A 26,050-nucleotide genomic window follows, 5' to 3' on the forward strand; every position below is an offset into this window, starting at 1 on the left:
AACATGAAAAGCCCTGGTTTGTAAAAAAAAAAAAAAAAAAAAAAAAAAAAATTAGGCAGTGCAGTTAGTGAGGAGATTCAATCATCCACAAGTGTGCAAATTGTATCTCTCACCAATAAAAGTGAACAGTACCATCTTAACAGGAACTCACTCATGTTTGGCCAAAATACATCTTTGGATTATAAAATTATCTAGGGAAAAAAAAAAAATCCTCAAGTTATGACCAAAAAGCCATGAAAGTAGTACATGAGCATCTTATACATCATTATTTGGATTTTATAGCATCACATTTATTTATTTTTTTTAAACCAAAGTTTAAAAAGAAAAATTGTTGAAGAAAAAGCAAATTACATGTTCCTTTCCCATCTTAATTAAGCCAGCCATACACTACGCAATGAGGCATTGCAACACAGCCGTATCAGACTCAATGTAACAGACATTTATTGCTGACGAATCGTAGAATAAGAGTGTTACCAATATGGCTTGAGTTCTCTACAATCTTGGTGTAACAGATGTGTGTCATGTTACTGTGTAGTATATGGCCAGTTTTATTTGCACCCAAGTGAGACATTGTCATATACAAACACGGCATTGCTTCAAAAGAAACCACTGATCAGAAAGCAAGGCCTTCCCCAGAGCAGTCTCCCATGGTGGTGACAGGAGAACCTGAAGGGGAAGTCTGGTTACCAGAGGAGGTTGCCTGGCAGGAGCTTGTTGCCTGGTTTGAGAAACTGCTTGGAGAGACTGCAAGGCTGCGGAAGAACAGGTCCATAGAGGGCAACAAAGGCTTAAGGAGGTTGACGGGGCAGAAGGCGGAGCCCCCATAGGGGGTAAAGTTTACCTTGTTGGGGTCTGGGCATGAGGAAATGAAGGGTGGTGTGGGTTGGTGTGATGCACTGCACAATCAGAAGGGGAAAGACTGTAAGTAACCCAATTATGACTATCAGAATCCTCACTAGCACCAGACAAGGCAGGTATCCTTACCAAGATCAAATGCAATTACAACATACAAGAGCAACAACAAACACACAGCATTAACCAGCTCTAGATAACAAGCTTAACATTAATGCACATCAACAATGGAATAGACTTATAAACAAATGATACAAGTAAAGGCATTTCCAGTTTGCCCAAAATGAGCCAAATCTCAACTTATATTGATGAACAGTCAGTTGTATGACAAATCACAAATCTATAATAAATTCTAAGGACAAGGAATACTGACTTCAAACTTCTCAAAAATGTGTTCATAACTCTGTAATCCTGCTCAGAGATAAACAAAGCACCTCACTGACTAACATATTAGCCACTAGAGGGCAGTCAAACTAAATGCACTGAGGGTTTATAATGATAGTACTAGTTAAACCTGTTTGAAACACTATATTCAAAACCAAATACAACCCCTGGCAAAAATTATGGACTCACTGGCCTCGGAGGATGCTCAGTCAGTTGTTTAATTTTGTAGAAAAAAGCAGATCACAGACATGACACAAAACTAAAGTCATTTCAAATAGCAACTTTCTGGCTTTAACACTAAGAAATCAGGAAAAAAAAAATTGTGGCAGTCAGTAACGGTTACTTTTTTAGACCAAGCAGAGGGAAAAAGTTATGGAATCATGAAAAACAAAAGAATGCTCCAACACATCACTAGTATTTTGTTGCACCACCTCTGGCTTTTATAACAGCTTGCAGTCTCTGAGGCATGGCCTTAATGAGTGAACCTACTCTTCATCAATCTGGCTCCAACTTTCTCTGATTGCTGTTGCCAGATCAGCTTTGCAAGTTGGAGCCTTGTCATGGACCATTTTCTTCAACTTCCAAAGATTTTCAATTGGATTAAGATCTGGACTATTTGCAGGCCATAACATTGACCCTATGTGTCTTTTTGCAAGGAATGTTTTCACAGTTTTTGCTCTATGGCAAGCTGCATTATCATCTTGAAAAATGATATCATCCCCAAACATCCTTTCAATTGATGGGATAAGAAAAGTGTCCAAAATATCAAAGTAAACTTGTGCATTTATTGATGTTGTAATTACAGCCATCTCCCCAGTGCCTTTACCTGACATGCAGCCCCATATCATCAATGACACTGGAAATTTACATGTTCTCTTCAGGCAGTCATCTTTATAAATCTCATAGGAACGGCACCAAACAAAAGTTCCAGCATCATGACCTTGCCCAATGCAGATTCGAGATTCATCACTGAATATGACTTTCATCCAGTCATCCACAGTCCACAACTGCTTTTCCTTAACCCATTGTAACCTTGTTTTTTTCTGTTTAGGTGTTAACGATGGCTTTCATTTAACTTTTCTGTATGTAAATCCCATTTCCTTTAGGTGATTTCTCACAGTTCGGTCACAGACGTCGACTCCAGTTTCCTCCCATTTGTTCCTCATTTGTTTTGTTGTGCATTTTCGATTTTTGAGACATATTGCTTTAAGTTTTGTCTTGACGCTTTGATGTCTTCCTTGGTCTACCAGTATGTTTGCCTTTAACAACCTTCCCATCTTTGTATTTGGTCCAGAGTTTAGACACAGCTGACTGTGAACAACCAACATCGTTTGCAACATTGCGTTATGATTTACCCTCTTAAGAATTTGATAATCCTCTCCTTTGTTTCAATTGACATCTCTCGTGTTGGAGCCATGATTCATGTCAGTCCACTTGGTGCAACAGCTCTCCAAGGTGTGATTATTCCTTTTTAGATGCAGACTAACAAGCAGATCTGATTTGATGCAGGTGTTAGTTTTGGGGATGAAAATTTACAGGATGATTCCATAATTTATTCCTCAGAATTGAGTGAGTCCATATTTTTTTCCCTCTGCTTGGTCTAAAAAAGTAACCGTTACTGACTGCCACAATTTTTTTTTCCTGATTTCTTATAGTGTTTCTTAAAGCCAGAAAGTTGCCATTTGAAATGACTTTAGTTTTGTCTCATGTCTGTGATCTGCTTTTTTCTACAAAATTAAACAACTGAATGAACATCCTCCGAGGCCGGTGATTCCATAATTATTGCCAGGGGTTGTACAACTGAGTGACTTTTAGAATTATTGTGTTATACAGATCGGGAGCTTTCAAATTGCATTTTATCTTACAATGCATTTATATACATGGTTGGAAAGTGCCATATAAGTGTTAGATTATTGTTTTGTGTTTAATATTGCTACCATTAGTTTCTCTTTACCAAGTGTGCTACAAAGCAAAAGTGAGGACAGGCTGTCACCAATGACCATGTGTGCAAATGAGTATCATGATGCCTTTAAAAATAAATAAATACACTTACCGGGTCTCCTCCCAGACCCGCACCTTTTCACAGCCCTCTGGAGGTTCTCTCTGAAAACAGTAACTTTTGTTTGGCCTGGGGGAAGAGGCAGTCTGCAGAGGTGCAGACAGGTCGGCCTCGCTATGGGAGGGGCACGGCGACAGAAGGTTCCCGTCTACTGAGCCTGTAAATCGCAGGAGGGGCAACGACAAATACGTTTGTAAACATTTTTGCAAAACCATATGGTTTTAAAAAATAACTGCAAAGGCAATCATAGCTAAAATGGGATTTATTGCTTAACAAAAAATATAAGGCGAGTATGAAACTAAGAGTCAAGAACCAACCTTGGTGCAAGTCCGCAAGTACATCTTTGGGACTGGGTGAAAAGGTAGAGATGTTGGTAGGAGAGGAGCAGGGTGAGGAGGAGGTGGGAGATGGTGAGAGTGGTGTGCTGATATGACAACTCTGACATCCAGTACTGCAGCTCTGTGGAGGGACTGGAGCACGGTGACCGTCTGGAACCTCAAGCAGCTGCCAAATTGAGAGAGTGTTTATTATTCTGGTGTTCAACAATCCAGGTTCATATCAGTATAAAGGTGTTTAAAGACTTACACAATGGACTTTGTGGATGCATTGTATTTTTAGAAAGTCTCCATTCTTTTGATGTACAGTTTTTACAGATCACACGAGGAGCAGCTGATACGTTACCCTGTGCTGATGATGCTGTGATTGACAGATGAACATGCCTTCCAACTCCTGATTAAGACCCTCCACGCTGCAGTGCAGAGGAGGGACCAGAGTGGACAGAAAAGCAGGGATGGGAATTGGCTTGGTCTGGGGAAGAAGAGATGGGGGAGGTGGGGGAGTAAAAACATTTTAGCTAAATGATTTACTGCCACTAACACAGGAATCTCAGGACCAAAACACCACTCCTTCAACATGTTTCCTCATGGCAGAAGCCAGTGGAGTCACCATGTATGTCAGGTAAGGCCGCTGACGTTATATTCAACATGTAAGAAAGAAAAAACAAAAACCCCACAGATTTTGTCAGGGATGTGCTCAGACAGTCTCCTATTATGCTGTCTGGCTGTAATGCCCTGAGAAGTTTTTGTATACAACCCCTGGCAAAAATTATGGAATCACCGGCCTCAGAGTATGTTCATTCAGTTGTTTAATTTTGTAGAAAAAAGCAGATCACAGACATGACACAAAACTAAAGTCATTTCAAATGGCAACTTTCTGGCTTTAAGAAACACTAAGAAATCAGGAAAAAAAAATTGTGGCAGTCAGTAAGGGTTACTTTTTTAGACCAAGCAGAGGGGAGAAAAAAAAAATGGAATCACTCAATTCTGAGGAAAAAAAAATTATGGAATCATGAAAAACAAAAGAACGCTCCAACACATCACTAGTATTTTGTTGCACCACCTCTGGCTTTTATAACAGCTTGCAGTCTCTGAGGCATGGACTTGAGTGACAAACAGTATTCTTCATCAATCTGGCTCCAACTTTGACTGCTGTTGCCAGATTAGCTTTGCAGGTTGGAGCCTCGTCATGGACCATTTTCTTCAACTTCCAAAGATTTTCAATTGGCTTAAGATCCGGACTATTTGCAGGCCATGACATTGACCCTATGAGTCTTTCTGCAAGGAATGTTTTCACAGTTTTTGCTCTATGGCAAGATGCATTATCTTGAAAAATGATTTCATCATCCCCAAACATCCTTTCAATTGATGGGATAAGTGTCTAAAATAAACGTAAACTTGTGTATTTATTGATGTAATGACAGCCATCTCCCCAGTGCCTTTACCTGACATGCAGCCCCATATCAATGACTGGAAATTTACATGTTCTCTTCAGGCAGTCATCTTTAGAGATCTCATTGGAATGGCACCAAACAAAAGTTCCAGCATCATCACCTTGCCAAATGCAGATTCGAGATTCATCACTGAATATGACTTTCATCCAGTCATCCACAGTCCACGATTGCTTTTCCTTAGCCCATTGTAACCTTGTTTTTTTCTGTTTAGGTGTTGATGGTTTTTGTTTAGCTTTTCTGTATGTAAATCCCATTTCCTTTAGGCAGTTTCTAACAGTTTGGTCACAGACGTTGACTCCAGTTTCCTCCCATTTGTTCCTCATTTGTTTTGTTGTACATTTTCGATTTTTTGAGACATATTGCTTTAAGTTTTCTGTCTTGACGCTTTGATGTCTTCCTTGGTCTACCAGTACGTTTGCCTTTAACAACCTTCCCATGTTTGTATTTGGTCCAGAGTTTAGACACAGCTGACTGAACAACCAACATCTTTGCAACAGTGCGCGATGATTTACCCTCTTAAGAGTTTGATAATCCTCTCCTTTGTTTCAATTGACATCTCTCGTGTTGGAGCCATGATTCATGTCAGTCCACTTGGTGCAACAGCTCTCCAAGGTGTGATCACTCCTTTTTAGATGCAGACTAACGAGCAGATCTGATTTGATGCAGGTGTTAGTTTTGGGGATGAAAATTTACAGGGTGATTCCATAATTTATTCCTCAGAATTGAGTGAGTCCATATTTTTTTTCCCCCCTCTGCTTGGTCTAAAAAAGTAACCCTTACTGACTGCCACAATTTTTTTTCTTGATTTCTTAGTGTTTCTTAAAGCCAGAAAGCTGCCATTTGAAATGACTATAGTTTTGTGTCATGTCTGATCTGCTTTTTTTCTACAAAATTAAACAACTGAATGAACACCCTCAGAGGCCGGTGATTCCATAATTATTGCCAGGGGTTGTACATGTGTTCCAGCTACCTTTGCCTCTGTGCACTTTTGCAAACATCACATAATTCAAAGCAAAGCTGTGAAGCACTAAACTCCAAAGCGCATTTTGACTTGACACTTTACAGACGAACTAAGCTACAATACCTAGTTATCAACTGATAACCTTAAATAGAGGTAATATGAAGTAATACACTAATATGTATGTGCTTTAAACTGTACTACTAACCAGCTAGACAAGCAGTAAGTTTAAACCATTTCAAAGGTTCAACTACATTAGTCTAACAGAGTAATAACATATGGACAGGCAGCCTGAACAGCTTAGAGGGGTTATACACCCATAATCATTAAATACACTGATTAGTTTCATCCTACAGATGGTTTCCAGTGAGTGTGTGGTGGTGTGTGTAGGACGGTGGGGTGTGTCCTAGAAAGTGGCTACTGTTCGCCATCTTGAAAGCACAGACATCATGTGGTCCTTCAATACTACAGTTTCTTTATAAACTTAGGGCGAGGCAACAGTTTCGAAGTGTGGGACTCGTATGTACTAAATGTGCACGTCCAGGACCCGTGCACATGACTTTTCCGGCTACTTAAACAAGGAACAGAAAAGCTACGATCACAACGCGCACAGACAGTGTTCCTTCACATTCTCAGCAGAATGCCGTTACGCCACGAAATCCTTACATAGAAAATATCTGTTTGGTACAACATTAATGCTTAAAATGTCATTTATCGGACCTTTAAATAACAGTTCTGGTTTAGACATCCCCATTATCACAAAGAATTCTGAGCTTTGCAAAAAGGACACATTTGTCATTATGCCAACTAAAATTACCAACAAAGATAATGATAAAAATCCAAAGATGATCAAAACTGGTAATCATACACTGATATAAAAAAACACATGCACTAATTCAACTTTACTTCTTAAATCTAAAGTGTCAACTGCCTAGCTGAAAGTAGTGCAAAAAAAAGCTGCTTATAAAACATGTACATGAAAACAACCGATTCATCTTTGTAAAATAAACGGGAGGCGTTACGTTCTCATCCCTCCTCAAATCTCCTACAGATTTTTGACTGCCTCTGACAAGTGTTCCATCATAAAAAAGAAAACAAAAACAACCTTTTTGTTTAAAAAGGTGACTGGGTGTCCGAGGAGCAAGTTGAAAGTCAGCTGATAAAGTCCGGCTGCTGGAAGGATGAATCCTCACGACACTCATGATCAATTGTGATTCATTATTTAACTATTTATGACCATTTCCCAGTGACGTCCAAGCCTGCCAGTCATTTACAGAGTGACTGATTTTAAGGGAGGGGCCTGTGTGAAAGTTTCTTTTTGGGGAAGGAAATCAAAAAGGTACACTAACAGTCAAGGTTGAAAGAAGAGTAAAACAGTAGACAGATTATTAAAATAAGCTTTTCAAGAGCTTGAAAAAAAAAAATCAAATTTCTGAAGAACATATCTGCACTCTTTGCAGGCAGCAACTTCAGATTACATAGAACTTTAATCCCTTGGGAAGACTCCCTCAGGGAAATTGAGGTTCCAGCAGCATTGTATAGCAGCACACAGGGTATTAAAAGTGAAAGTAAAAAATTTGCAGATATAAATATAAATACCAGAAATACTGCTTTACTGGTTACTACTATTGCTCTCATTCCCGTCCTCTGTCTTGCCATTACTTCTCTTCCCCCTGAATGAGGAGTTCTACAGTCTGTCTGAGGAACAAAGGAGTTTTTCAGTCCGTTGATCCTGCACTTGGGAAGGAGCAGTCTGTGACTGAAGCTCCTCTGGTTGCTGGTGACGGTGTGCAAATGGTGACTGGCATCGTCCATAATGTCCAGCAGTTTGTCCAGTGTTCTCTTCTCTGCCACAGTCACCAGAGAGTCCTCTGGACTTGCAGCACTCTACCCAATCGTACGCACAAACTTTTAATAACACCCCTATTCCATAGGACACCATTCTACTACAATCACCCATGACCCAGAAAAAGCAAAAACAGAATGAAACTGCATACTCTGGCATGCCTTCTATCAGACTGGCTTATAAAGTGCAGAGCTGGCAATCCCCTAAGAACAAAAGTAAAGCTGTGCCTGGCTGTATTCACATCCAGAACCTCAAACGCACGCTGCTTTTTCTTCAAATTTTTACCCCCAAAGCAATAGAAGCATGGCGTAGTGCCAGGTTGTTTCATTCTCAGAGCCATCATGCCAATTTTCAAGTTTAGTGTTCCCTCTCCACTTTCTCAGATAATTATGCTTAAATTCATTGAAATTTGTCGGTTTGCAGCCATGTGGAGTGATTTCTCTCCTCTCCCCTGCTTTCATGTGTAAACTCGTAAACCAGGCATCTTCCGATGAGTCAACATGCAAGACTCGCATGTCACTGGTCTAATTAACTGTCACACAAAAACTAAAGCGCTGCTACTGGTGGAATATCAGATGTCACATAAAAGCTTAAGAGCACCATTTTATGGGGAAAGTTCAAAAACACCTTCAGCTGACTGTTTGCATGAATTGTGAGGAAGTGCAAGCGGAAAACAAAGCCTGAGGCTCAGAAGACTATTTTGTTGTTTTTTGTTCCACCTCTGGCAGTACCCACCATCTGTGAAACAGAGAACCGTTAGAACCTCCAGGATGCTGTGCTCAGTGACTACAGTGGGTGCTAGAGCTTCCCCTTCGTTTGAAAAATCGAAAATCCTCCGGTGACGCCCCTGCACCCAGGCCCCACCATGCCCTAAATTTCTGGGGAGAGCCCTAACCCCAATGGAGCACAGTCAAACAAGCATCAAGCTGTACTTACCATCATCACCCTGCTTAAAGATGTTTGAACATGACTGAAATGGTTAAGAATACGAATACCCGGATGTGACCGCATAAGAGTTATCAAATCCGGATGTTTTTTTTAACAGCTCAAAAAAAAATAAAAAAAAATAATTCACCCGCCAATTTCAAAACTGGTGCCAATGATGGCCATAACTACAGGGTATGCTAAGCTTGTTCAAGCAGTCAAGGGAGTAACTTTGATTTTGATATTGGTGGGGACACAAAAGTGCTCCAAGACAAAGATTTTTTTTTTGCATTACCAATCATAAGTTCATGTCATGCAGATGTTATAGGTTAACAAGCCATCCCAATGGTTAGGGAGTTGGTCTTTCAATCACAGGGTTGCAGGCTCAAATCCCAACCTTACCTCTTTACACCTCCATCCATGACTGGAGTGACCTTGAGCAAAGCAACTAACCCAACATTGCTCCAGCTATACATTTAAATTGAATTCATCAAGGATGGATATTTAACACGAAGTATTGCAATGACCCTATCTGCTAGTGTTGTGATGTTCGTGAATAGGGATGGGTATTCATAAGAGTTTATCGATATCGATGTCATTATCAATTCGATCCCTTATTGATACCTCGTGAATTTTGAACTAAAAGTAGGCTTTACAGGTTTTCTATGTATTTCATTGAGTCTTAAAGTAAATAAATATGAAATTGTCACTGTATCCTTGATCTCTGGACATAAATAAAAATAAACAAAACGGTGTTTCTCTATGAAGTTATTAATTCCGACTGGACTCTATTGTTCTAACTTGACTTGGCAGAGAGCCGCGCAGCGTTTGGAGCTGTGTGAACAGAACGGAGGACGACTCTCGTTTCTTTCTCGCAACAATACAGGAGTACCAGTTAGTAACTTTAATCCACACAAAAGTGACTCATGATTGACATATTCAGGGATGAAAGTGACGAAAAACAAAAGCTGAAACCCAAAATTACCCCCCAACACCACCTGCACAAAAATGATTTCTAGAAGCTGTGAAATGCAATCTGGGACTATTCCAGACAATAAACTGCAGTGAGTGCAGCATCCATTTAGTGAGAAAAAAACCAACTTTCCTTATTCAAATTCATTCCAGTAGTATTCTGCTCTTACTAGGATGCAGCAGTTTTCTAGCTTGGCAGATAGTTCTGGAGGAAATCACAGAAGAAATTAACACATTGAAAATATGGTTTAACCGAAACAAATTGTCATTAAACTTAAATAAGACAGGGATGAAGTGGAGGCATAAGAGTCACTAGGTGTTCACAGGAAATTATTTCTGTATGTATGTATGTTCATTGTTAGTTGGTTTTATATTTTCTGTTGCGTTTCTATTCAGGTTCTTTTTGTCTCTTTCTCTAAAACTGTATATAATAAGTATATAATAATCATAATATATAAACAAAAATTAAAAAAAATATTACAATTTGAAAACAAACGCACCCGAACGTGATGACAGCTGCAACTGCTTAATGATAACTTAACATTGAAAATGCCATAGACATGCTAGAGAAGCTTGAATCTTCGACTGGACTGGGTTGCTTGACGCGAGGACGTGTAGCTTCAAATCGCAGCAGCTTCCTCAGCTAAAATTCTTGCTCTGGTGGTCTGACTTCTGTCTTGACTCTTGTCGAGAATAATGAACCGGTCACAAAAGCTTGAGTTTTAAACCTAACCAGACCCCTCCTACCGAGAGGCAGACTGCTATAGGCTAGTGACTAAACAATAGCTCTAATTAGAACCTATTGTGCTCTAGTTGGCACACTCCTAATGACAGGGCAGCTGTGGCTCCCTTGACGACTGCTGATGACGTGAATGACTCATTACCATGAACAAAAGACAAACTGCTTTGACCCGAGTACCCCATTGTAAACAGGGGATAAAGCGTGTCTCAGACCCCTTCCCCGGTTAAGGCTGGGTTTCAAACGTTTCACAAAGAATGCCTCCTTGACCCCTCTCTCAAACCATTTCTTCTCTCTGGCTAAGATTTTAACTTCCTTGTCCTCAAACGTGTGGTTAGTGTCTTTAAGGTGGAGATGAAATGCAGACTGAGGTCCACTGGCGCCCTCTCTGCGGTGTTGGTATAGCCTTTTGTGTAAAGGTTGCTTCATCTCACCTATGTAGTGTTTGTTACAGTTTTCCTGACATCTGATAGAATACACTACATTGCTCTGTAACTAGGGATGATCATTTTAACAAAAAAAAATGTAAATAATACTCAGACGTATGTTCTTTAGGGTTTTAGCGGGGGAAAATTAAGCGAAAGAAAGAATAAAAAGCAATGGAAGCACTGTTTCAATCTGCGAACCACTGCTTCGATTGGTTCAAGGTTCAAAGCAAAGCCGTGCAAAAGTTGACTACGGACCCGCTGCAGGGTCTGCTATCAATGTAGAGAAATGATCATTTTCCTGACAAACACCCCCCAAAATAACGGCGACTCTGAAGGACCGATAACAGAATCGTTAAGCAAAAAGCTTATTGATGTCGGTGGATCGAGTCATTTCTTAAAGATACACGAAAGGAACCGGTTCTCGATACCCATTCCTATTCGTGAATGAATCGATTCCCATTTGTTATTGTGTCCGCCCGCGCAGTCTTTTAATAAGTACTCTGCAACTGTGGAGTAGTCTAGCTCTAACGATGAGTCCTGCCACGTTGCTAAAACCTGCCTAGTGCCTAAAGAGCAGAAGAAGCCTAATGCTTCTAAGAAGGGTTTCCATTCATGAAAGGGATTTTGCTTAGTTTTTAAAGCTTGACGGAGACCCTGCACTTACATTCTTGACTGTGAAGAATGAACGAATATCTCATTTCTTGGGAGGGGGGGGGGGGCCGTCATCCATTACCAAATATCACCAAAGTCTACCTCAAGAGAGAGATAGGGGCGGGGGGGTTGATGGGCGGTCGCAGCTACTGTGGGAAGTGTGCTGCTTGGAGTGACAAGTGGGATAGCCAACCAAGTTAGTGAGAAACGGGTAGCTAATCAGACAAGGATATCTACGTTAAAGAGGGGGGCTTTGAGCAGTGGCATACAATTAACCCTTTATGTGCCATAATAATGGAGGACAGCGGTTTTATTGGTCGTGATTACACAGTAGGGGGCGGAATATTGGTAGGGACGTGACCCTAGCGCCCCTATCCAAAATTATGCCCTAGCAAGCAGTTACTGTGATGCTTCAACACTCACCCGATTTGCTATTGGGATGAAACGGGAAAGAATGGCACTCTGTGGAATAAAGGGTATAAACAGAGCAAAAAAAAAAAATTCCTAAGGCTTCAGTAGTGTTCACACAATATTGAACTGGTTGAAATGGATATTTAATCTGTGCTTGGGTCAAGGAAGGAGAGACGACATGTGTCAGCCTGTGATTCTTGGAGAAGTAGCATCTTGCTGGGCTTCCATTAATTTACAGAAAAGTGATCTTTTTAGAACAACAAAAGCAAAACAGCTTTCCACTGGGTGATGAAATGTGACTGATTTTTTTGCAACAATTGTCATTATAGTGAGACTCGTCTTGAGGTGTTAACTCAAATGCCATTCCAATTCAATATTGCTGTAGCGTTGTCGCTTATAAGGTTTAACAGGCTCTCCATCTCATGTATTTTGGATTGCCATGTGAATATTTCCGTCAGTCATGGGACCTGTAATAGGGGTGTTCCCATTGCAGTTTTGCAAAATTTGGTTGTTCCCCAATCACATGAAAATCTACTGCATGCAAATGCAAAAACATTTTGCAATATTTGAGGTTTTTCAAAATGTTTCCATTATACAGATTTTTTTTTAATTCAACTACTTCAAATTGCTGTTTGAAAGGTAACAGAAACCTGCCTAGTGAGATAAGCAACCTTAAAACCAGCTTGTACAATTTGTTCAAAAAACTTTATAATACAATGAAATAGAGATATTTTACACTGGTAATAGCTTGGGGTGGGGTCCCCCCCCATGTAATTCTGACTATTATAGCCTCTACCATGTTTGATAAATGATCAGGTATACTTCAGATCATGATCCTTCCTTTCTTCTTCATACTCTATTCACATCATTCTGGTACAAGTTAATCTTTGTGTAATCTCCAAAAAGAATCCTGTTCCAGAAGTGGACACGGTTTTTTTCCTTAGACATTTGATCGTGCATGTAACCAGTGGGCTCCACCTTCTGTATTCCATTGTCAGTGTCTCTATTGTAAACTTCGACAATGAGTCTTCCTCTTACAGGTTTTTTACTTGCTCCAATGTTATAAAAGGGTTTATCTTCAAGGAAAGACCATCAACCATTTTAGTTGTGTGTGTGTGTGTATATATATATATATATATATATATATATATATATATATATATATATATATATATATATATATATAATAAAATAAATAAGTTGTATTCCGGGCCTTTTGGTGTTATTTAACTCACCAGTGCATTTCTTCATTTTAAAGTGTAGGTGACACGTTATGCCATGTTTTATTGAATATTTGAGACTAAAATTAAACAGTTTGAAATGTATCCTTGCCTGGTACGCATTTACTGAAGTGATAAATATTCAGATTTTGAACCACGTGCCACTAAAAACCAGGAACAACATTGGAAAAGGAGGAAGTGATATCAGAACAAGAACCATTGTCTTAAAAGCCCCATTAATCTATGGATTTTTACAGGCTACTGACAGCCCCGTTTCCACCAAGTGGCTCAGGTCAGAGTTGCACTGTGTTTTCATTGTGAGAATGGTTCATTCTTGCCGGCAGAATCCTATTGATTGGCAGGTGCAAACACATTGACGAGCGCACACTTGCATGGGGGCCGTGGCCTCTGCACTTGACAGAGGCAAAACGGAGTGTTTTCAGATATTTCTGTTTTGTTGCATGAGACGTTATGAGGAAATGAGGAACTCTGGGGGTATTAATTTCAGTGCAAAGTGGCTCATTAAGAGCCTGTAACCTGGCACTAAACTCCCTCCCTCAAAATTCATAATGACAACATGAAAAAAGTCTTGAAGTTTCAAATTTATGGAGAGAAAAAAAAAAGAAATTGCACGTAAATAATTATTCACACCCTTTGCTTGATACTTTGTTGACGCACCTCTGGCAGCAATTACAGCTGCACATCTTGAATATGATGCCGCAAGCTTGGCGCACCCATCTCTTGCCTGTGCCTCTCAAGCTCCATCAGGTTGGATGGGGAGCGTCGGTGCACAGCCATTTTCAGGTCTCTCCAGAGATGTTCAATCAGATTCAGGTCTGGGCTCTGTTGGGCTACTCAAGGACATTCACAGAGTTGTCCCGAAGTCACTCCTTTGATGTCTTGCCTGTGTGCTTAGGGTCACTGTCCTGCTGAAAAATGAACCATCGACCCAGTGTGAAGTCAAGAGCACTCTGGAGCAGGTTTTCATCCAGGATGTCTCTGTATATTGCTGTATTCATCTTTCCCTCAATCCTGATTAGTCTCCCAGTTCCTGCTGCTGAAAAACATCTCCACAGCATGATGCTACCACCACCATGCTTCACTGTCCTCCAAACATGACACCTGGCATTCACACCAAAGAGTTCAATCTTTGTCTCAGACCAGAGAATTTTGTTTCTCATGGTCCGAGACTCCTTCAGGTGCCTTTTGACAAACTCCAGGCGGTCTGCCATGTGCCTTTTACTAAGGAGTGGCTTCCGTCTGGCCACTCTACCTACAGGACTGATTGGTGGATTGCTGCAGAGATGTTTGTCTTTCTGGAAGGTTCTCCACTCTCCACAGAGGAATGCTGGAGCTCTGACAGTGTGACCATTGGGTTCTTGGTCACCTCCATAACTAAGTCCCTTCTCCCCTAATCGCTCAGTTTAGACAGGCGGCCAGCTCTAGGAAGAGTCCTGGTGGATCTGAACTTCTATTTATGGATGAGGCCACTGTGCTCATTGGGACCTTCAAAGCAGCAGAAATGTTTCTGTACCCTTCCCCACATTTGTGCTTTGAGACAATCCTGTCTCAGGATTGTCTCACATTGGTTTGTGCTCTGACATGCACTGTCAGCTGTGAGACCTTATATGTAGACCAGTGTTTGCCTTTCTAAATCATGTCCAATCAACTAAATGTACCCCAGGTGGACTCCAATTAAACTGTAGAAACATCTCAAGGATGATCAGTGGAAACAGGATGCACCTGAGCTCAATTTTGAGCTTCATGGCAAAGGCTGTGAATACTTGCGTACATGTGATTTCTTCCTTTTGTTTTTTTTCCCCCCCCCAAGAAATTTGCAAAAATCTCTAACTTTTCTCACATTGTCATTATGGGTACTTTGTGTAGAATTTTGAGAAAAAAAAGATTTCATCCATTTTGGAATAAGGCTGTAACAAAAAATGTTACAAAGTGCAGCGCTGTGAATAATTTCTGGATGCAAGTAAAGTGGACATTAAGTGACTATTCATAATTGTGCAGTATCAACTCAAGTCCACTTTAACAGTCACTTCACAATGTGCAGGAGTCAGCAAATGGTGCTTCATAGTGACACTGGCGTTCTTGTAGTTTATGTGCATCACATGTCCACTGCATAAAAGCCCCCATATTTAACATTTGCCACAGCCAAGACAGCCAAAAACAGCGTCAGTAGCAGTCTTAAACTACGAAAGGACATTACACAAAATCGATACACAAGTTATCAGTGTCGCATCACTACATGGTGATCAGTTAAGTCAGCAGTAAGTCACTGGTTTGCATACACTGTGGCACAACTCTAAAGTATGTGGCCACGCTTTGGTCTGCAACCACATCAGCCAAGAGGAAGGTGGCACTATGCCTCAGCAGTGCTTAAAAGCAGAACTACGCATCTCACTTTGAAAAGCAGAAGCATCATGATATGGCCTTCCTGTTGCCTCAGTTATTTCACTTGCTTCCTGTGATAGACTGCTCTTCTGCATCTACTTTTATGATGAGAACATTTCAACATGGTCTTCTGCTGATGTACTGATATTAGACAGCACAGCCACAGGAAAACATTTTAGATATGCCATCTTTGCCATTGTTTTCACTTAATACATGCATATGTGTCTTAATTGTTTTGCAACAAACTGCACTGTAGGAGTGCGCTGATGGGAGGGAAACACACCTGGGTTGTTCCTAGGCTACAGCTTCCTTGAGGATCGCTATGCTGACAATCTTTGTCACAGTCCCGTGGGACTACAGGTTTGGGGCGCTGCTGCAGCTGTTTCAGTTTAGCGACCTGCAGTGAACAAAAGTTAGCGTCAATCAGCATGCACACAGAGAGGAAACGCTTTAAATTGCAAATGTCAGGCTTCCCAGCCAGGTTCCTTAAATAGGTATTGGTTTTACATTAGTAAAATTACTCTCCGATTAAGAAAGGAGGAAACAAGCATGGGTGAAAGCTGTTTAATTAACTGCTGTTTTGGAGTGAAGTCATCAGTCTGCTGTTGCGCAACAATTTGAAAATATTTGAGTCAGGGGTTTTCATATCCTTTGCTACCAAAGTTTTAAAAGTCGATTTTGTCAACCTGATTGCAGCAATCACAAGAAGAGCGTCACCTCCTCTAGATGCTCAGTGCTGCCGCATGATGCTGAACGTTTATGACTGCTGCTACTTCTCCTGCTCCGGGTTTTCTCTGACCACGAGTCTGGGGTCTGGGGGAAAAAAAAAAAAAAAAAAAAAAAGATAGTACAATGCACTTCAATGGATGGAAATTCCAAAAAGCCCAAAGATGTTATTAAATTCCTCATTTCGCTGGACCAACAGACAGAATGACAGACATTGACATTACAGTGATCAAGAGGAGAGAATAAGCAAATCGTCACATTGACTGACGACTGATTTTTGTGGCATTAAAAAAAAAAAAAAAACACGGTGATCAGTTCTGGAAGTTGCCATAATTAGTCATGCACCGCGTGTCACTTTCATGTGCATTTTGCAGCTTGCTGCAGACTAAGCTCATTGTGCTGAAAAGCTGATCTGTAGACACATAACACATCCACACCCTCAGACTGTCTCTTTGCACTTAGAGAACAAACATGCAGAAGAAACTGAGAGGAGGCGGGAGGATGTGGGCAGCTGAAGAGCCATGGCGAGTGCCTGCACAGAGGATGGGTGCAGCCAAAAAGGCTGCGTCAGCTGATTGCAAGAACTCTACTCATGGCTTTGTAATAAAGTGCAGTGGACCCGCTCCCTTTAGTCTCTCTGCACCTACTGCCAATAAGTACAAACTTAACTGTTACAATGACTTTACCTTCCGAAACCATCCACCACAGCTGCACAACTGTGATGATCTCTCCGCCATTGTAGCAAAAATAATCTAATGTAATTACTTTGACAGAATGGCCTCAACTGAAAATTTAACAGAAAAGGTCCACATCTGGAACCAACCTGGGTAGATTTGTCTTTCCGGCACAGGCCGCTCTGACTCTCTGGTTCTTTTGGCCAGTGTCCCTGCAGGTACGGCCCGATGATGGCATCAAGAGAAACTGTGCGCCTCATGCCAGAGCTCAGCTGTGGTGATTTGGCTTTTCCACCTGTCAGTAGAAAACAACTTTTCATTTTCCCGGCCATTTGTTTATATTTTTTGTGGATGAGCAAAAGAAAACACTAAGACACTTCTTCTGGCCCTGTGAAGTTGGAGTAGTTTATTACTGACTTGGTTGCCATTGTAGAAATCATGACTGAAAAATAATAAAGAAACAAAGAAAAAAGACAATGTCTGTGAAGCAAATCGACAGCAAACTGACTTTGTTGCCTTTAAAGATGATTTGCCACTCACCCATTCGAGTAACTTCATTTTTTTTTTTTTAAGTAAGGTTGCCCAATATACTGACTTGGGGAAATACAATGCAACACAAACAAGGTTAATCTGTTGAACAAAGGAGATCATTATACAGTTTCTCTTGGGAGTCATTAAAGTCTACTCATCTCCAGAGGATCAGTGGGTGTGAAATATCTAATCTTTCTCAGTGAGGAAAGGATAGCATTATAAATTATAGGAAAATAATGTCTTGGTTTTTCTACAACCCCAATGAAGTTGGGACGTTGTATGAAATGTAAATAAAAACAGAATACAATGATTTGCAAGTCCTGTTCAACCTCTATTCAACTGAATAGACCACAAAGACAAGATATTTAATGTTCAAACTGATAGACTTGCAAATATTTGCTCATTTTGAAATGGATGCCTGCAACACATTTCAAAAAAGCTGGGACAGGGCCAACAAAAGACTAGCAAATTTGATGAATGCTCAAAGAACACCAGTTTGGAAGATACACAGGAGAACAGGTTAATTGGAAACAGGTGAGTGTCATGATTGGGTATAAAAGGAACAGCCCCAAAAGGCTCAGCCGTTCACAAGAAAAGATTGGGCAAGGATCACCACTTCGTGAGCAACTGCATGAAAAAAAAAAGAAAAAAAAAAATAGTCCAGCAATTTAAGAATAATGTTCATCAACATTTAACTGCAATTAATTTAGGGATTCCATCATCTACAGTCCATAATATAATCAGAAGATTCAGAAAATCTGGAGAACTTTCTACAAATAAGCAGCAAGGCCAAAAACCAACACTGAACGCTGTGACCTTCGATCCCTCAGGTGGCACTGCATTGAAAACAGACATTGTGTAAAGGATCTTACCGCGTGGACTCAGGAACTCTTTAGAAAATCATTGTCAGTTAACAGTTTGTCGCTACATCTACAAGGGAAAGTTAAAAACTCTACCATGCAAAGCGAAAGCCATACATCAGCAACATCCAGAAATCCCGCCGCCTTCTCTGGGCCCGAGCTCATTTGAAATGGACAGATGCGAAGTGGAAAAGTGTGCTGTGGTCTGATGAGTCCACATTTCAAATTGTTTTTGGAAATCCTGGACATCATGTCCTCTGGACAAAAGAGGAAAGAGACCATCCAGATTGTTACCAGCGCAAAGTTCAAAAATCAGAATCTGTGATGTATGGAGGTGTATTAGTGCCCATGGCATGGGCAACTTACACATCTGCAATGGCACTATCAATGCTGAAAGGTACATCCAGGTTTTGGAGCAAGACATGCTGCCATCCAAGCAACGTCTTTTTCAGGAACGTCCCTGTTTATTTCAGCAAGACAATGCCAAGCCACATTCTGCACGTGTTACAACAGTGTGGCTTCATAGTAAAAGAGTGCGGGTACTAGACTGGCCTGCCTGCAGTCCAGACCTGTCACCCATTGAAAATGTGTGGCGCATTATGAAGCACAAAATATAACAGAGACCCTGGACTGTTGAACAACTGAAGTCATACATCAAGCAAGAATGAGAAAGAATTCCACCTACAAAGCTTCAACAATTAGTGTCCTCAGTTCCCGCTTATTAAGTGTTAGAAGGAAAAGTGATGTAACAGTGGTAAATATACCACTGTCCCAGCTTTTTTGAAACGTGTTACATGCATCCATTTCAAAACGAGCAAATATTTGCACAAAAACAAAGTTCATCAGTTTGAACATTAAATATCTTGTCTTTGTGGTGTATTCAACTGAATATAGGTTGAAGAGGATTTGCAAATCATTGTATTCTGTTTTTATTTTCATTTTACACAACATCCAACTTCATTGGAATTGGGGTTGTAAGTATGAAAACATTCCTGCTCACAAAGCTTCAGCCCTTTTCTAAGCTCTCCTTCCACTTCTCTTTCCCATGATGTCATGCTGGGACTGATCAACTTTATGTCTCTCTAGTTATTGCAGCTCTGCACATCACCATGGTTCTTAACACTCAGTACACTTCTCCACTCCTCAGACAGTCTCTCACTTTCCAAGATTTTATTAAACACTCTAGTTAAAAACTCCACTGACATCTCTCCTAAACATTTCCGTGCCTCCACTGGTATGTCACCTGGACCAACTGCCTTTCCCCTCTTCATAGCTGTCCTCACTTCATCCTTAATTAGTCACGCTTCCTGATTCACTGATTCTTTTTAAGGTAGACCTTGTCATGCATGAGCAAAATGTACTCCTGAGCCTGACTGTCATTTCTAGAAGGGTGCTGCACACATCCAGTGTTGGAATGAGGTTCTAAACCAGACATCCCAGCTGCTTAGCAACACTGCAAATTATTTTATCTCAAGACAATTCCCACTTTTTTAACCTAAGGATTTTTTTTCAAGAGTTTTCAACTGAATTTTTCACTTTAAAGAGATTTGAATAGGTCCAGTATAGGAAGTGTGTAAAACAGTAAAATGTTTCTCCTGGCCACTGAATGCACTTCAATATCCTATGTATCAGGAAACATTGCGCGTTTAACTGTGGAGGTAAACCTGCATTTTTAACCTAGTAAATGGAAAGAAATGTTTGAAAATAACCAATTAGAAAGACAGCAAATTACCTCAGTATTCGTCTGCAGCAGCCCAGTAAACGTCTAAAGTAGTCCACAGACGAACACCCATTATCCTCCACCTCCAAATCAGTGGCGTGTTAGTTTTTCAAGCAACAAAGTAATGAAGTGTCTTTCAAACTCATGGCCAAATAAATAGGCAATTTTTGAAAGTACAGATGCACCGTTTATAGCTGTACTGATAATGCATACTTCTGTATGTATGTAGTGTTTCTGACTAGTCAATCTAGGTCACATGATTATGAGGGTACGCACCTTTACTTTTGTATATATTTTGAAGTGACGATCTTATACACTTTCTCTGGTCCCAAAATATTTGTAGTTATGTATGGTTCTGATCATGGTTTGAATTACACAGTGGCTTTCAGAGGAGCAATATTTTCCGATGAAGATCACATAAGTGGGCAGCAGTATGGTTAATAACAGGCTTAAACATTCTATTACTACTGCGGACAGTTAATGTCGGTAGCATTTTGTATAGGCATAATAATAACAACAAAAGAATCATCCAAGTTTCAGAGTAAACAAATACAAAGCAGAGAGCATTATTTAGCCAAGTTATGTCTTTAACCACAGCAAAAGCCCAATGCCTTGCCAGTTACACCACAGCTTCTCATACTCTGCAGTGGATCACAGCTTGAAGTTATCATACAAGTACATGCCACATATGAATGGTTATGGGACAAACCATAACCATATGGGACAATTAACAGAAAGTGGCTGTTTGTATGTAGCCATATAATTCCAAATTCTATTTGTACGTAGCACAGCCTTGTTATGGTTCAGGTTGTGATTAGTGGCTCTGGTTAGAGTAGTTTTGGAATCTATGTATCAACAGTAAATAGATGTACAGGTATGCAGCCTCATGATCACGTGACCTATACTGACTAATGAGAGAGACGCTACGTACCAATAGGATTTCATTATATGAATATGTACGGATAGCCACTGCCTAATTAACATAACTACATAAGGATAGTATTGCGTATTATCAATACGGCTATGTACAGAGCCACTCTGGTGTTCATTTGAACAAAACATGCCAAGAAACAGTTGGAGTGCAGATTATCACTCCATGCTTCCTGAGAAGTTTCATATTTTAGCATATTCAATGCCCAGGAGAAGCATTTTATGGCAGTGTTTTCTATTTGCCCCACGTTTCCCACATATAGTAGTTTTTATCCACTGTGAGGCTTTGAATAATCAAACTACTGGACCAATTAAAACAGTTTCAGTCCCAAGTGAAAAGTTTCACAAAGTCTAAAATGGCAGACGAAGTGCATTTCTATAATGCTTTGTCATGAAGCAGATGCTCAAAATGCTTTACAATGATGCTTCACATTCATCCATTCACACACGCTGATGTCAGCGGGTTGCCATGCAAGGTGTGTTCTACGGTACACTGGGAGCAACTTGGAGATTAAAGATGTTTAAAAACAGACTTCAGAATTCACCTTTAAATGCTTTAGGGGTTAGTTTTTAAGGAAGCGACTCCATAGCCGTTAAATCGTTATAACAATACAATATAATATACATCTCGCAGTGAAAGCCACCTCGCTGACATCTCACAGAAGTGGACACCTCAATAGGGTGAATTGATTACTGGCTATGGAGTGCGTTGCTTTCAGAAGCTGTTTAACGACTACAAAGTCTTGGACTTTTTAAAATTACATACATATGTACAATGTTTAAAAAATTGAACAAAACATCTGCTTCTGAACCATGGCTTTGCACCCTTCCAGATGTCCTACACAGCATCAGAAATCTGATATGGTCCAGCTACAGTTCTGGACTATAGTACACAACACACATAACAGGTTGTAACCAAACTTGACATGCATGTCAAGTAGAAATCACAATTTTAGGTTCATAAAGGTAAAAGGTCAAGGTCAGACCTAAAGATTGCTTTCTAAGGTGGCATTACCTCAGTAAGTCCTACAGAGAGTAGGCCCAGATTGAATCACTTATTTTGAAGCCCTATAGTAGGGAGGTGTGTTATTTCAAAAAACTTGGAAATCTATAAATATTTGCATGGAATATGGAAATATACATGGAATAAACCATAGTAGGATAAACTTTGGGTCATTTGGTTCCAAAAACCTATATGGACGGAGCGTTTGAAAATTTCAAATAACACGTGTGTCGTATATACGAGGGCTGTCAATAAAGTAACGGTCCTTTTTATTTTTCTCAAAAACTATATGGATTTCATTCATATGTTTTTACGTCAGACATGCTTGAACCCTCGTGCGCATGCGTGAGTTTTTCCACGCCTGTCGGTGACGTCATTCGCCTGTGAGCACTCCTTATGGGAGGAGTCGTCCAGCCCCTCGTCGTAATTCCTTTGTCTGAGAAGTTGCTGAGAGACTGGCGCGTTGTTTGATCAAAATTTTTTCTAAACCTGTGAGACACATCGAAGTGGACACGGTTCGAAAAATTAAGCTGGTTTTCAGTGAAAATTTTAATAGCTGATGAGAGATTTTGAGGTGATTCTGTCGCTTTAAGGACTTTTCACGGTGCGAGACGTCGTGCAGCGCTCTCAGGCGGCGTCATCAGCCTGTTCAAGCTGAAAACCTCCACATTTCAGGCTCTATTGATCCAGGACGTCGTGAGAGAACAGAGAAGTTTCAGAAGAAATCGGTTTCAGCATTTTATCCGGATATTCCACTGTTAAAGGAGATTTTTTTAATGAAAGACGTGCGGACGGATCCGCGCGTCGGGACGCAGCCGACGCAGTGCGGCGGTACAGGAAAAACACCTCCGTGTTGATAACCATTTGTAAAATCCAGGCGGCTTTTGATGGCTTTCAGTGGAGTGAGTATATGAGAAATTGTTTAACAGGCAGGACATGTTCCAACTTGTCCTTAAGGCTTTCAACAGAGGTGTTTTTCCTGTGGCGGAGCGTCGCGGCGGCTGCGTCCCGACGCGCGGACCCGTCCGCACGTCTTTCATTAAAAAAATCTCCTTTAACAGTGGAATATCCGGTTAAAATGCTGAAACCGACTTCTTCTGAAACTTCTCTGTTCTCTCACGACGTCCTGGATCAATAGAGCCTGAAATGTGGAGGTTTTCAGCTTGAACAGGCTGACGACGCCGCCTGAGCGCTGCGCGACGTCTCGCACCGTGAAAAGTCCTTAAAGCGACAGAATCACCTCAAAATCTCTCAGCCGTTAAAATTTTCACTGAAAACCAGCTTAATTTTTCGAACCGTGTCCACTTCGATGTGTCTCATAGGTTTCGAAAAAATTTTGATCAAACAACGCGCCAGTCTCTCAGCAACTTCTCAGACAAAGGAACTCCGACGAGGGGCTGGACGACTCCTCCCACAAAGAGTGCTCACAGGCAAATGACGTCACCGACAGGCGTGGAAAAACTCACGCATGCGCACGAGGGTTCAAGCATGTCTGACGTACAAACATATGAATGAAATCCATATAGTTTTTGAAAAAAACGGACCGTAACTTTGACAGCCCTCGTATGTGCTGTTGACGTAGAAAACCACTCTGTTGCTTATAATTAGTTCATTGTGGCCATGTCATTCTTTACATGTGATTATACTCAACTGATGTTCCTGAAATAAAAACTACACAGATTTTGTTTGTTACAAATGATTGTAACATATGTACTGAAATTAGGTTTTTTGTCAATTACTCTAGATAGGCTTATTGCTACTATAGAAGTTGAATATAAACTTGGGGTCAAGCAACATCTGGAGCCAAATTTCAAGTCTCTAGGTGCAGTGGTTCTCAAGATATGACATTTTCGTCGATATTTTTGGTGATTTTTGAATTCGATATCTTCCTTGGCTCCGCCCATATGGGTTTTTGGGACCAAATGACCCAAAATTTATCCTGCTTTGGCTTATTCCGTGTATATTTCCATATTCCATGCAAACACAGATTTCCAATTTTTTTGAAAAAAACACCCCTCCCTACCTATAGCCTCGTTTATCAATGTGATTGCTGCATCGTGTTTTAGTTACACTTTGTGAAGGACTTTCTACAGGCATCGTTAAGCCTTACCACAAAAAAAAAAAAAAAAACGATACACAAGAACTTGTATGAAAACAGGATGTGCAACCCATCTACAACACAATATTTACTTTTCTCTTTTTATATGGACGGTCTGTGGGTGTTTATGTGCATTTGTGGCAGGTGAACTTCATACCTGACTTTCCAGCTCTCCAGTTTGGTCGAGGCTTGCTGGCCAGCCGATAGGGAACGGTGGCCTTGAGGGGCTGAGGACCCACTGCGGTTCCCCGGGTTTGTGCAGCTCCACTTCGGCCAGACATGGTCACCTAAAAGCCTCAGTGATGGTGTGAAGAGAAGCGTGGGGGCGCTGCGTGGACACTCCGTGCGGACACACTGGTAACGTCTGCTGCTGGCTAAGCTCATCCACTCCCAAAAAATAAAATAAAAAAAAAAAGCTACAAAACTGACTAATTCGACAACTAATAACCACGCAGCAACGCTTAACTGGAAAGACGACGGTTTCCAATCGTTTGCGACGCACTTTTAATCGATTATTATAGTTTTTTTTTTTTTTTTCCTGCGAGTTAGCCTAGCAAGCAAAGTTTCTTTGTGAGGATGAGGAGGTATTTCACCCCGCTGTCGAACAAGGAAACAGCTCCAGTTTTGAGGGAGAAAAAAAAAAGTCACTTTGACTTCAGCTCCCAAGTCTTCTGAGCAAACATTGAGCTGTATTTCATGGTGAATAGTCGTCTCGAAGCGTGTTTTGTTGACCCAGAAAGTTGTGAAGTGGCCACACTTGCTGCTCTTCGAGTTGGCGTTTCAACCTAAACTCTAAACACAGTCTCCAGCACGCCGGTGTGGATTTAATTATGAGGTGGGCGGGCCTATATTTGAATATCACTTTTCATTGGCTGCTGACATGTCTACTGTAGATCTTATTGGACAACTCGCACTCAATCTGTCAAATTTTGGATAATGTCGTTGGTTGTCACCGCCCTCCCAATTCATATCCGATAGAAGCATATTTTTAAAACGTGAACACGTAAAACGCGCTGGTGATTTTATAATTATTGGTAAATTTCGCATTGACATGTTCAAAATTTATTTTAAAAAAGCAAAACAAAACACTCAGGCGATTGTTACATGAAGCACTTACAAACTCGATGGACCCAAAGTAGTGCAGCAGCTAAGAGACTATTTAGAGCAAAATCGTGCCAATGGTGATACAAGCACCAAAGTTGGCACAAATACTCCTTAGACATTACTCTTTTGAACAAACCCAATGGCCACTTGAATTTTCAATAGGAGGCCAGGTAGGGGTCAATTGAAGAATTACACAGGGGTCAAAATTAAAAATGCTCAAATCATTTTGAAAACTACACCACATTATTTGTCTGATTGTAAAAAATCCAAAAAGGTATAGTTTGGACTATCTATGACTGAATGATCAGGAGTTATGGGGTAAAAACAGCAAAAATGGTGACAAAGGTCAGTGTCAGTTTGTACAGGGGTCAAAAGTTAAAGTTGCTCCAATTTTGGTAAAAAAAAAAAAAAAGATGCAAATCATTAGTTAACAGTGTTTTAAAAAGGAATAGTTTGGACCATGTATCATGCTTCGTTATCATGTTACAGGGTAACATATGTCACATGTCATAGAATCCAATGGACGTTGACCTTGTTTGACCTTTACTTTGGAGACAAAACATTCAACACAATCAAAACTATTCCATTTACTAATCTTATTAGGTCAACCAATAATTTGCATCACTTTTTACCAAAATTGAAGGAAATTTAACTTTTGACTCCTGTGCAAACTGAAACTGACCTTTGTCACCATTTTTGATTATTTTACCCCATAACTCCTGATCATTCAGCATAGATAATCCAAACTATACCTTTTTGGAATCTTTA

At 40.5% G+C, this 26,050-nt stretch overlaps 1 protein-coding gene across 3 annotated transcripts; it reads right to left on the reverse strand.

Annotated features, from left to right (window-relative positions):
- LOC117530717 (protein FAM117A-like) lies at window positions 1–24,974 on the reverse strand. 3 transcript variants are annotated; one of them, XM_034193611.1, is made up of 8 exons: window positions 24,336–24,974; window positions 17,186–17,331; window positions 16,354–16,449; window positions 15,920–16,033; window positions 3,977–4,102; window positions 3,613–3,802; window positions 3,290–3,452; window positions 1–896 (listed from the first exon to the last, which is right to left on the reverse strand). In XM_034193611.1, exons 1-8 carry the CDS (start codon window positions 24,457–24,459, stop codon window positions 614–616), a joined length of 1,242 nt encoding a protein of 413 aa, XP_034049502.1. In that variant the 5' UTR covers window positions 24,460–24,974; the 3' UTR covers window positions 1–613. The 3 variants fall into 3 exon arrangements, with proteins under 3 accessions (XP_034049502.1, XP_034049503.1, XP_034049504.1); XM_034193612.1 differs by having other exon boundaries at window positions 3,613–3,799; window positions 24,336–24,973; XM_034193613.1 differs by lacking the exon at window positions 16,354–16,449.
- Between the last annotated feature and the right edge of the window lie 1,076 nt (window positions 24,975–26,050).

Source organism: Thalassophryne amazonica, chromosome 18, assembly GCF_902500255.1.
Source record: "Thalassophryne amazonica chromosome 18, fThaAma1.1, whole genome shotgun sequence".
In the NCBI taxonomy this organism is placed as follows: Eukaryota; Metazoa; Chordata; class Actinopteri; order Batrachoidiformes; family Batrachoididae; genus Thalassophryne; species Thalassophryne amazonica.

Coding starts and splice junctions, on each gene's coding strand:
- LOC117530717 (XM_034193611.1), bottom strand. CDS start 24,459: ATGTCTGGCCGAAGTGGAGCTGCACAAACCCGGGGAACCGCAGTGGGT. Junction 16,450..17,185: donor GGAAAGACAAATCTACCCAG/GTTGGTTCCAGA, acceptor TTTTTCCCCCAG/ACCCCAGACTCGTGGTCAGA. Junction 3,803..3,976: donor CACAGCATCATCAGCACAGG/GTAACGTATCAG, acceptor CTCTCAATTTGG/CAGCTGCTTGAGGTTCCAGA.